Below are 13,445 nucleotides of genomic sequence, written 5' to 3'. Positions count from 1 at the left end.
CCACCAGATCTCTGCGGATAAAATTAGCAGCGGATCCAGAGTCCAGATACGCAGAGACCTGATGCGTTCTCTCGCCGACCACTATAGTCACGGTTATAGATAATTTAGACGGAAGTCCATCTTTACCCAGGGTCGTCACTCCAAGCAATCCTAGGTTTTGGGACTTTTGGGGACACAGGCGCACCAGGTGGCGATCGAGGCCGCAATAAAGACAAAGTCCAGATGTGCGTCTGTGTAGTCTCACTTGGGTGGATAACTTATAACGATCCGTTATTACCGACTTTTCAGGAGGATCGGCATCTGAGGACAGCAGGGGTTGCTGCAACGTAGGGGCCAGACTAGGAAGGGTTCCCTCCCGTCGAACCTCTTGGAGGCGTTCACGGATCCGCATATCAATCTGTGCAGAGAGAAGGATGAGGTCATCCACGGTAGACGGCAGATCCCGGGTGGCAAGTTCGTCTTTAATTCTGGAAAATAGTCTGTGCCAGAATGCAGCCACCAGAGCCTCATTGTTCCATGCGACCTCTCCCGCCAGGGTGCAGAAGTGGATGGAGTATTCACTCACGGAGGGGTCTCCTTGGCGCAGGTCAATCAAAGAAGCCGCTGCAGATGAGACCCGGCCAGGCTCCTCAAACATCATGCGAAACGTTCGAAGGAAGGCAGGGAAGTTAAGGGTTTCTGGTCCTTGTCTCTCCCAGACAGGGTTCGCCCATGCAAGGGCCTTTCCGGTGAGGAGAGAAATGATGAAAGCGGCCCTGGCGCCATCAGACGAAAATGTCCTAGCATACAAGCTGAAGTGGATCTGGCATTGATTAAAGAAACCGCAACAGGCACTTGTTTCTCCATCGTAGCGGTCAGGAAGGGGCAAAGAAACACGTGGGTCAATACTGCCAAGCGGTGTAGACGGAGGATCCACATCTCCAGGAGGTGTAGTAGGAGGAACAATATTGCCAGGAGGTGTAGTAGGAGGAACAGCAGCTTGTGCCTCCTGCCGACGTGCAAGAATGTTCAACGCCTGGAGGAGTTGGTCCTGTCGGGACCGGAGGTCCAGCATATCCGCTCGCATCTCTTGCGTCGTCGTCGTCATAGTTTTGAACCGGCCAGCGGGGTCCATGGCCTGAGCGTATTGTCACGAAGGGTCTGTGGATCGACTGGGCCATACCACCTTGGCGGTAAGGCAGCTGACTAACAGGGTGCAGGACTATGTCTATAGTTCGTATATAGGATACCTGTGGCAGCACGGACAGTAGCTTGGCAGGAACTAGGCAGCAGGTGACGACAGGCGTGGGTAGGCAGTCAAGCGTGGTATCCAGCACAGCATGGCAATAGAAAGCACGGCACTATCGGGATATAGGAACAGGAGTAGGAACGGAAAACACTGGGAGCAAGAAACACTAAGGGACCAATTTGCATAGACAGACTAAGGAATACACAACAACGCTCAGGCATCGAACTAGGGGGCTGGACCCCTCTTATAGTCCAGGGTACTCACGGGTCAAAGGTTGTCCATGATGTCTGATGAGCGCGCTGCCCCTTTAAGAGCGGGGACGAGCGTGTGCGCGCACCCTACGGGATCCGGCAGAGGTGAGTGGATGCAAGCTGCCGACTCGTGGCTACGGCTGTCAGCGGGAGGTTGGAGCTGACAGCCCGCAGCCACATACATTACAGGTGGCTATTAATGGTACATCCTCAGAGTGGGTTGCAGTTACCAGTGGGGTCCCACAGGGGTCAGTATTGGGTCCAATTCTTTTTAATATGATTATTAATGACCTTGTAGAGGGTTTACAGAGTATAATTTGAGTATTTGCAGATGATACTAAACTCTGTAAAGGAGCTGGAGGTCTGGACGGAGTACTGGCAAATTAAGTTTAATGTTGATAAATGTAAGGTTATGCACTTGGGCCGAGGAAACATATTTTACAATTATGCATTAAATGGTAAAACACTGGGTAAACCTGCTACTGGAAAAGATGAGGATATTGGTGGACAGTATATTTACCTTTAGCAACCAGTGCCAGGCAGCTGCTGCCAAAGCAAATAAAATCACAGGATGCATCAAAAGAGACCTAGATGCTCATGATAAGAACATCGTTTTGCCTCTATTCAAATCACAAGTCATAAGTTTTAAGACGCACGATAAGCGGCAATGTGCCGAATTGGGGATTTTGGAGGAAGATCTTCCTCATGTCAGGTTACTTGAGGAATTATGGGACGAGGGCCAAAGAGACTTGGGCGAGGTGCCCTTTACTGATTTGAGAATGCCCTTAACAAAGAACCCACCCCTTAACGATAACTCCTTGTTGGATGTGTTTTTGAAAATGGTCACTGACCAACTGAGTAGATTGGAGGCTGATTATTACATGAGTCATAACCTATCATGGGAGGAATTGTTGGCTCGTCAGAGTCTTGAGAATGATTCTGAAATCATAATTAAACCCTCTGACAAGGGGGGAAACTTGGTTATTATGAACCATAGTCAATACATAACAATGCGCATGAACACACTAAAGGACAAAGTTTGCTATCGTGTCCTGGCTGAGAATCCAACGTATAACTTTCTGGTGAGCTTAAAGAAATTGTGGTTGAGGCTAAGCGTGAGAAGATTATTGATGGTCGTGAACTGGCTTTTTGGTGGGGAAATGTCCTTAGGTGGCTACCTTTTATAGTCTCCCTAAGGGCCACAAGGGATTTTTTCCCTCAACGGGAGACCGATTGTCTCGGGCATTGGGAGTTTATCCCAGAATCCCAGTATCTATGTTGATAAGATCCTGAGACCCTTTGTGACGGCACTTCCATCGTATGTTAGAGATAAGATGGAGGTGCTTAGGAAACTAGAGGGTATTAGATGTGACCCCCAATGTCTTTTTTGCTAGTCTCGATGTGGAGGCACTCTATAGCTCCATCCCCCATTCATTGGGATGTGGAGCCGTTGAATATTTCCTCCAGGATAGAGGAACCCACTTTTATGCACATAACCAATTTAGACTTAAGTTACTTAGATTTGTTTTAGAACACAATTTTTTTCTTTTTGACCAAAAGATCTTCCACCAGCTCAGGGGGGTTGCAATGGGTAGCCCCTGTGCCCCCACTTTTGCTAACCTTTACCTGGGCTGGTGGGAGTGGGAATTTGTGTTCTGTGATAAAATGGATAAATATACCTCCTCTATTATGATGTGGCTTAGGTTTATTGATGACGTGTTCATCCTGTGGTCAGGAACATCTGATGAGTTTAAGAAGTTTGTTTCCGTTCTGAATATCTATAACCTTGGTCTCTTTTTTTACATCTGAGATTCAGGAAAGGAGTATTACATTCCTTGACAGCAGAATAGGGAAAACAGATCTTGGTTATATACAGACAGAAATGTTCAGAAAAAGCACTGCAATGAATAATTTGCTCAGGTGGGATAGCTGGCACCCTATACCCCTTAAAAGAGGGCAGTACATGAAGGCCAGACAAAACTGTACAACAATATCGGATTTCAAGACTTCAGCAGGAGGTTTGAAAAATAGGTTTGAACGGAGAGGCTATCCTACTTAAAACAGCTTACCAACATGCCCATAGGGACCTATGACTCTGCTCATCAGGATGTCTGGAGAATACTTCCTTCCTACTGGGATATCCTGAAAGCAGATCCAGATGTGGATAGTCTTGTTGGTGAGAGGCCCCAGATCACTTTTAAAAGAGGTCGAAACATCAAAGATAGACTAGTACACAGTCATCTTCACATGGGTAAAACTATAACCTGGCTATCATCAAACCTGAAGGGAACTTTTTGTTGTGGTCGATGTAAAGCTTGTAGCTCTACTTGGAACACCAAAACCTTTACGAGCTAAAGAACAGGGGAAACGTTTGACACAAGAACTTTTATAAACTGTTTGACTAAGGGGGTGGTATACCTACTAACCTGTATTTGTGGAGCACAATATGTTGGAAAGACCAAGAGGGAATTTAGGCGAAGGGTGAGGGATCATATCTGTGACATTGCTAGTAGAGAAGATACATCAGTATCTCGACACGTGTCAAACATCATTCAGGAGATCATACGGTCCTCAAATTTCAGGGGATGGAACATGTTCGGCCATTCGCAAGAGATGGGGACTGGGATAGGAGGATCTTGCAGATAGAGGCCCAGTGGATATTCAGGATGCAAACCATCAATCCACTGGGGCTCAATGAACAGATATCCTTCCTCCCATTTATCTAATTTGAACATCAGTTTATAACTACAAAATAATATAGGTATCACTGTTCCCCCTTCTCAGCATGTTTTGTTTACCATTATTTATCTTTTATCATCTACCGCCCTTGCCTATCATTTAGGTCTTTATTTCAGCGTTATTGTCAGTTTTTGGAGCATGTACAAAATGAGTGGCCTCATTCTATTTTGATGACTTATCTATTCGAGGGAGCATCACAACGCACATATTTGTAATAATACGTATTTAATTGGTTAGGTTCAAGTGCTGTGTGGTCTTACCCTATTTAGTCCATCATTTCACTTTGATTGGCTCCTTTGCTTTATGCATCCCTTTCTACTTTAATTGTCCAGCAGTGTATGATTCAGCCACCTGTAGCTCCCCTAGTGACTACCTGATGCTTGATGCATTCATCTCATTGGACATGACGTTACTAAGGGGGCCGCTTCAGCTGGTGGGCGTCAGTGTGACGTGTTATACACCGGTTGGTCGAGGCTCCGATGACACGTATCATGTAGGTTGGCCTAAGCCTTATAAGGCTCGTGAGTTTCCCGGCGCGCTACTAGACCAGCCATCAGTGTGTAGTGCACGCCGAATACAAAAAACAAACAGCATAATTGGTGCTGACCGTCAGTGAGAATATACTCATAGCAATTTATACCCCTGAGGACGCTCCCCTGTATCACAGGGGCGCAGAAACACATAGGGAAAGAAAATTGGCACCTTTTTGGCAAACAGACCAATGTTATAAGTGTGAAGGTTTTTTGTTTTTGAGTGTCATAGTGATACATGCTGTTACCAGTGTATCTGAGACATCCTAAAAAAAGACCTTTTATACGTGTATCGCTCTGGCAAACAGACCAGTAGTTTGGTTTACTACTCCTGTGCAGTGTTGTATCGGCATTTGAGTTTAGTGAACTGTGAATAATCATATGTCAGGCACTCCACAAAGAACCTATGATCTGTGCTGCCAACACCTGTACTCAGATTCTTTGGCATTAGTGCCCTTTTCTTTTAAGATAGCATTCATAAAATTATTTTTAAACGTTTAGACAGACAGTAAAATTTATCAATAAATTTAAACATATACCTATTACACTATTTTTGTAATTTAAAGTCATACGACTCGTGGAATATTGCATACAGTTTTAGGCACCTGTGTAGAAGGACATGGCGGAACTAGACCGGGTGCAAAGGAGGGAAACCAAGGTAATTAGGCGAATGGGCGGATTGCAGTACCAATAAAGGTTATCAAACTTGGGGCTATTCAGCTTAGTAAATAAGACGTCTTAGGGGTGATCTAATTACAATGTACAGATATATAATTGGACAGTGCAGAGATCTTTCTATATTTCAATGTTTTTATTGAATTTTTCATAAACAGGGGAAGGCCGGTACATACAGGTTATAACAAATTCAGACACAGAGGAATTACACAGTTCAAGTGTTGCATAAGAAATTACATCTCAAATTCGACCTTTTTAAAAATATAAATTACATAATTTATAAGGTATAAAGTTGGGTCATTTTCCGGGTTACCTATTGACAAGAAGGAAAAAGTTAAACAGACCTAAATATACCTGCATAAGGGGGAAGGGAATGTGGGAAGGGGTGTTATTGTGGGGTTATACTTCCACAGATTTACTCTGTGGGGTGATAACAGATAATAAGGGGAGTTGTACAGAACAACAACAGTGAACAATCTCTCTCTTGATTTGTCGATGAACATCTGACATGTCTCATTAGAGACCCATATGTTCCTCAGTCAATCATGGCTCACAAGGCCTCCATCTAATCCATTTTTATCAGAAAATAAAACTTTTTCAAAATACAATTTAAATGGCGGGGAGGTCGGGCGTGTCTAAGTGTGCAAGATCATTTTTATGGCTTCAGCGGCGGGCCTGAAAACTAACTTCCTGCTACCCAAAGTGCATGAGATATTTTCCACATTAATGTGGTCGAATATGGCCCAAATAGGGTTGAATGGGACACAGTTGACCAAATGAGTGGTAATGAAGTGTACTTTTGTCCAGAAGGACTGAATCCTTGGACAACTCCAAAGACAATTATATATATCCGCTGAATCTTCTTGGCACCTAAAACACTTATCAGTGGAAAATACAGTCATTTTTAAGCCCCGAACTGGAGATATATATGCCCTATGGTAGATCTGCAGTCATCTCAGTGTATCTACTTGAGGGAAGGTATCTGATGCCATTTTCAAAAGCAATTAGTAGGCTCTGTGTTGTGAGTTGTGGTATGTCCCTCAACCATCTGGTCAGAGCGACCTGAGATTCCTCATAATCCAAGGGACTATGTATCCAGGGGGGCCTGGATGCCTTTCTTGAAAAATATAATATTACAAGTTACAAGTACTAGATTCTGGAGATGGGACGTTGATCCAGAGATTTATTCTGATTGCCTTATTTGGAGTCAAGGAGGAATTTCCCCCCCAAATGAGGAACTGGCATCAACCTTCCCCTGGATCAACATGGTAGGATTATAGGTTAGAGAAGGCAGAGTTACTAAATGGGTTCTTTAGCTCTGTATATACAACAAAAGAAAGAGCAGCTGATGTAGATGGTGCCAGTGTTGTTAATATATCAGTTGATATACTGAATTGGCTGAATGTAGATATGGTTCCAGCTAAATTAAATTAAATAAAATGTACACAAGGCCCCTGGACCAGATGGGTTACACCTTAGAGTTCTTAAAGAGCTTAGTTCAGTTATTTCTGTCCCCCTCTTCATAATATTTAGAGATTCTCTAGTGACTGGTATAGTGCCAAGGGACTGGCGTTGGGCAAATGTGGTGCCTATTTTCAAAAAGGGCTCTAGGTCTTCCCCGGGTAATTATAGGCCAGTAAGCTTAACATCCATCGTGGGGAAAATGTTTGAGGGGCTATTGAGGGACTATATACAGGATTATGTGACAATAAATAGCATTATAAGTGACAGCCAGCACGGTTTTACTAAGGACAGAAGTTGTCAAACCAAACTCTGTTTTTATGAAGAGGTAAGTAAAAGCCGAGGCAGAGGGGCCGCTATGGATATAGTGTTTTGGGACTTTGCAAAGGCATTTGACACTGTCCCTCATAGACATCTAATGGGTAAATTAAGGACTATAGGTTTAGAAAGTATAGTTTGTAATTGGATTGAGAATTGGCTCAAGGACCGTATCCAGAGAGTTGTGGTAAATGATTCCTACTCTGAATGGTCCCGGTTATAAGTGGTGTACCCCAGGGTTCCGTGCTGGGACAACTATTATTCAACTTATTTATTAATGATATGGAGGATGGGATTAATTGCACTATTTCTATTTTTGCAGATGACACCAAGCTATGTAGTAATGTTCAGTCTATGGAAGAGGTTTGTAAATTACAAGCTGATTTGAACACAATGAGTGTTTGGGCGTCCACTTGGCAAATTAAGTTGAATGTAGATAAATGTAAAGTTATGCAGCTGGGTACCAACAATCTGCATACATCATATGTCCTAGGGGGGAGCTACACTGGGGGTTTCACTTGTTGAGAAGGATCTGGGTGTACTTGTAGATCATAAACTAAATAACAGCATGCAATATGAATCAGCTGCTTCTAAGGCCAGAAAGATATTGTCGTGTATTAAAAGAGGCATGGACTCGCGGGACATGGATGTGATATTACTTTACAAAGCATTAGTGCGGCCTCATCTAGAATATGAAGTTCAGTTCTGGGCTCCAGTTCATAGAAAGGATGCTCTGGAGTTGGAAAAAAATACTAAGAAGGGCAACTAAGCTAATAAGGGGCATTGAGAATCTAAGTTATGTGGAAAGATTAAAAGAATGAAACCTATTTAGCTTTGAAAAAACACAACTAAGGGGGGGGGGGACATGATTAACTTATATAAATGTATTAATGGCACAAACAAAAAATATGGTGAAATCATGTTCCATGTAAAACCCCCTCAAAAAAACAAGGGGGACCAGTCAGACCGTCGGGAGAAAAAAAAGGTTAAATCTGCAAAGGCGACAAGCCTTCTTTAGTGTGAGAACTGTGAATCTATGAATCTGCAGGAGCTTGTCACAGTAGCTGGCTTTAAAAAAAGGCTTAGATCATTTCCTAGAACAAAAAAATATCAGCTCCTATGTGTAGACATTTTCCCCTTCCCTTGGTTGAACTTGATAGACATGTGTCTTTTTTCAACCATACTAACTATGTAACATACAGAACATCAAAATAGCTTCTACTCTGTGTGACTTCTCTGATGAGCACTAAGTTTGCCTTTAGTAGTATAACATTTCCCACATTCTGAACATGAATACGGCTTCTCTCCTGTGTGGATTCTCTTATGAGTAACAAGACGTGATTTATAGGTAAAACATTTCCCACATTCTGAACATGAATACAGGTTCTCTCCTGTGTGACTTCTCTGATGTATAACAAGATCTGATTTTTGTGTGAAACATTTCCCACATTCTGAACATGAATACGGCTTCTCTCCTGTGTGACTTCTCTCATGTATAGCAAGATTTGATTTATTTGTAAAACATTTCCCACATTCTAAACATGAATATGGCTTCTCTCCTGTGTGACTTCTCTCATGTATAACAAGATACGATTTTTGTGTAAAACATTTCCCACATTCTGAACATGAAAACGGCTTCTCTCCTGTGTGACTTCTCTCATGTATAACAAGATATGATTTCTCTGTAAAACATTTCCCACATTCTGAACATGAATATGGCTTCTCTCCTGTGTGACTTCTCTCGTGTCTAACAAGATATGATTTATGTGTAAAACATTTCCCACATTCTGAACATGAATACGGCTGCTCTCCTGTATGACTTCTCTCGTGTCTAACAAGATATGATTTCTCTGCAAAACATTTCCCACATTCTGAACATGAATACGGCTTCTCTCCTGTGTGACTTCTCGCATGTATAACAAGATATGATTTTTGTGTAAAACATTTCCCACATTCTGAACATGAATACAGTTTCTCTCCTGTGTGAATTCTCTTATGATTAGCAATACTTGATTTCTCTGTAAAACATTTCCCACATTCTGAACATGAATACGGCTTCTTTCCTGTGTGAATTCTCTCATGTCTAACAAGATATGATTTGTAGAAAAAGCATTTCCCGCATTCTGGACATGAATACGGCTTCTCCCCTGTATGAATTTTCTCATGTATAACAAGATTTGATTTATTTGGAAAACGTTTCCCACATTCTGAACATGAATACGGCTTCTCTCCTGTGTGACTTCTCTCATGTCTAACAAGATGTGATTTTTGTGTAAAACATTTCCTACATTCTGAACATGAATACGGCTTCACCCCTGTGTGAATTCTTCTGCTTGTAAAAAGACCTGAGATTATTTTGAGCCGTTTACCACATTGAAACCTTTCATCCCCTTTCTGAGCTGTACTTGTGGTAACTATCTGTGATTTGTCAGGAGTAGGTTCCTCATTATTAGTGGAATTATAAGATAGCTCTCTACTGTGATGTCCTGGTTGTACATTAAGGGTAATGAGGTTTTCTCCTGAAGACTGCTGCATGAGATCTTCATCTTCTACTTTAAAATTTAGCGATACCATGAAGTTTCCCTCAGACTTCTTAGTGGGATTTTCTGTTAGGATTAAAAATGTATTTTCTGATTTTGTTTCAAAACACAAAACTTGAAAGATGTAGAACATTCATATTAATCTGGAAACACACATGCAGTGTTTTGAGCCAAATCCAGAAGTGGATCAAGCAGGAAGACGTTTAAGCCATGACTTTTAAATCCACTCCAAGATTTAGCTCAAAAACCTGCCTCAAAAATTGTGTGTGTTATTCCAGTCTTAAAAGGCTTTGTATAAACAGTTTAAAATATATTCATGACCAGCGTTCATTGTTCTGGTTTACACCCAGTCCTCCACTTTTAATACATAAAGCTAAACTTGATAAAAAAATTTTTGGGGCAAAAGCAGAATCTTCTGACAATGAAGCCTGTCCTCTGCCAACACATTTGGCCCTTCAATACTCATTAGACATACAACATCTTAACTCAACTCAAAAGTTATTGACTATCTAATCTTGGCCACAGTTTACATTTAACAAGATAATGTGTCATGACACAAAGCACACATCTCAGGCTGAATTCATGGAAATGACAATGATGCCTGTATTTCCTAATGGCTGAACAGTAACCGGATCTCAATTTTATAGAACATCTGTGGGATGTAATGGAATAGACGAAGTAAAGTAATCAATCAGAATCTGTAATAAAGGTTTCCAGTACATTGTTGTATCATTCCACTAAGAATTCAGGCTGTGAATGCACCCGGAACTCCGGTGGGAGAGGACGTGCTTCCCGAGCTCCGCTGGTGGCACACTTTATCCACCTCCATCCTCTCTCCCGGAGCCCATCATCCTCCTGGCCGCTGTCCTGTTGCACTCCCGTTGTCGAGGGGCACAGTTTGGGACCTTTCTTGCCCAAATCGGACAAATTTTATTTTCGGGCCTAGTAGTGGGAGCGGATAACCGGCCTAAATTTCTGACGGAAGCCGGCCACTTCCGGTCGGACCAGAACAGCCCAGAACAGAGGAGGACCGCGGTTACACAGCCAGGGCCCTGCATCAAGGCCTCAGTGCTGCCCTGATACCCTAGTACTACGTAGGCACAGGAGTGGTGAGTGACTTTAGCAGCTTGCTGCCACCGACACTGTGGGTATGACACGACCTCCCTGCTATCCCTGCCTACACCGCACAGATGTAACCTGGATATGATGGGACACGTGGAGGATCTTCCCCCTTGCATATAATTCTCTAATATATATGTGACTGTGCACTGATCAGAGGCGATTCTCTGTTCTTACACCATCCTGCTGCTAAGGGTACTCACATAATGGCTTCCTCCAAGCAATCCAAAATTATGGTTAAGTTGGACAAGTCCACTGGTCCTGCATCTGAGCCCCGCACTCCGTGGTCTTCTGAAGCTTCCGCCTCTCCTTCCACTACTGTCTACTCCCCTCCTGAGCCGTCCAAGTTAGACGTGCTGAAGGCTATCACGGAATCTCATACGGCTTTAACTGAGAAAATTTATGCCCTTCAAACAGACTTTGGTCTTCACAGAGCTGATGTGCATGCACTGCGTGAAAGAGCTACAGAGTCTGAGAAGCGTATTTCTGACTTGGTGGATGTAGTGACTCCGCCGAGGACATAAATCAAAATTCTAGAAACGCAACAGTCTGCATGGCGGGCTAAAATTAATGATATGGATAACCACTTGCTTAGAGGTAACATCCACTTCATTGACCTGCCTGAAGGCATGGAAAAACCTGCTGTGTTTTTGGAACATTGGCTCAAACCAACATTTGGGGATACTGCTTTTTCTCCTATGTTCTGTGTGGAATGTGCGCATCGGATCAAGACTAGAGCTCCTTCACCAAAAGGCACCACCGTGTACTTTTATTGCTATGTTTCTGAAATTCAAAGACAGAGATAAATTGCTGGAACTTGTAAGGAAACAAGGGTGTAATGACGGGGTAGGGAGAAGACAGGTGAGCCCTAATCTACCCGCCACTCAGTCCCTGCCTACTTGCACGGCCCGTCCTAGGCGACGTCGTACAACTGGGAGACGATCCCTACGCTCAATATGTGCACAACAGACAAGGGTACACAGAAGCTAAGGGAAATGGGGCAGTTGTCCACGGCAAGACTGTGAGCAACAAGAGTAGTGAAAGAGCCGAGTCAAACCAGGAGTGTATGAGGTACCAAACGCAGAGCAGGAGTGTAGTCAGTAAAGCCAGGGTCAAAATGAAGCAAGGTCAATAATGATAGCAGGAGCAGCAGAGCCCGGAAACAGGAAAGAATCACAGGCAGAGACAAGCAGGAAATGAAGGTATAAATAGACCGAGAGTGGGAGCTAGAACCGTCTGGCCAGGCTGTGATAGGTTCTCCCACTCCTGAGCCTACAAGCCTGAGTGGTAGCAGATCGAGTCACTCTATCAGACTTAGGAGCAGGTGCAGACTTATTAACCACAGGCGTCGACACAGAAGCTGTGTCTGGCAGATCCTTTACAAAGGGCCTTTGAAACATCCCAACTAAGATTTGAGTCTTTCCTGACTATTCGTTGAAGGTACAAAAACAGAGGCAGAAGTTTACGGAGGCCAAGCAATATTTGAGGGAGAAACAAATAGTCTATTCTATGCTATACCTACGCAAAACTCAGATTGGTGCACAATGGCTCCGCCATATTCCTCGACAAGCCGGAAGACGTATTTGCCTGGTTAGAAAGTAATGGACTTTAATGGACTCTGGTTTCTACACTCCTGTAATTTTGTATCTCATGTGACGGAGACATACCACAGGGGGAAACTGTTCTGCAACGTGGAACATGTTCTTAATTTTTCTCCTTGACTGAGCTCTCGATTCTCCTCAAAGATTTCAAGTCTGATGGGTGCTGAGAGATGCGCCAAATTATCGATCTACGTTAGGTACTCTAACTATTGGGCTCCTATCGCTCCATATTTTCCTATGCTGTAAGGAACTATAATAAAGGGAGACTGTTTTATACCATGGAACATGTTCTTCACTTTACTCTTCGGGTGAAGATTTGGAGTTTCCTCGATGATATCATCAGTGATGATGGATGTCAGGTCATCGACCAGGACTTGGATATATTGCCATAATACTTCTGTCTTCCAAGCTGTAGTTCTCTCAGGTCTATTGATTTTATGTGAAAATACTTGCTGTTTTCTAGGGGAAGGGGGTTGCCCCTATGTTTAAAAGACCCTTTTGCTAATCATTTCAACATACCTTGTAGTTTAGTTTCTGTTTTCTGCTACTTACTGCAATTGGGAATGAAACCTGTCTCAAGTTCGGGGGCATGGGTAGGGTGGGTTGAATTTAAATGTTCTTGCCTTTCATACTTGTCTGCTTGTATTTATGTAATTTCTCTGAATATGTGGACTTTTGATTTGATCTATGAGAGTGCTGCTGCTGATTTCCATAGGGGACACAAATTCAATATTCAACCCCAGTATGCTGCAGCTTTCCAGATTTATATTGCCCTTATTATTAATCGTGGAAAAGTTACGCCATCTTAAAATTATCTCCTGGAACGTGAGAGGATTAAATTACAAATTCAAACTTGCTCTAGTGTTTAATTTCCTCTCTACGTACAATCCACAGGTCGTTCTTTTACAAGAGACCCATTTACTTTACTTGGTTCCAAGCTGCAAGCTCTTACACGGCCTTGGGTCAGGAACGGTTAACACGCC

General features: G+C 43.0%; 1 protein-coding gene across 1 annotated transcript in view; it reads right to left on the bottom strand.

Moving 5' to 3' along the window:
- Positions 1-8,265: 8,265 nt before the first annotated feature.
- LOC142670927 (uncharacterized) overlaps positions 8,266-13,445 on the bottom strand; it is a 15,597-nt gene continuing 10,417 nt past the window's right edge. The window contains exon 3 of the mRNA XM_075847133.1: positions 8,266-9,808. Within this exon, the coding sequence (XP_075703248.1) occupies positions 8,421-9,776 (1,356 nt within the window). The 5' untranslated portion in view covers positions 9,777-9,808 and the 3' untranslated portion in view covers positions 8,266-8,420. The remainder of the gene's footprint in view (positions 9,809-13,445) is intronic.

This window comes from Rhinoderma darwinii (assembly GCF_050947455.1).
Source record: "Rhinoderma darwinii isolate aRhiDar2 chromosome 1 unlocalized genomic scaffold, aRhiDar2.hap1 SUPER_1_unloc_22, whole genome shotgun sequence".
NCBI lineage: Eukaryota > Metazoa > Chordata > Amphibia > Anura > Rhinodermatidae > Rhinoderma > Rhinoderma darwinii.
The sequence above is the reverse complement of the archived record's forward strand: the minus strand, read 5'-3'. Positions and strand labels throughout refer to the sequence as shown.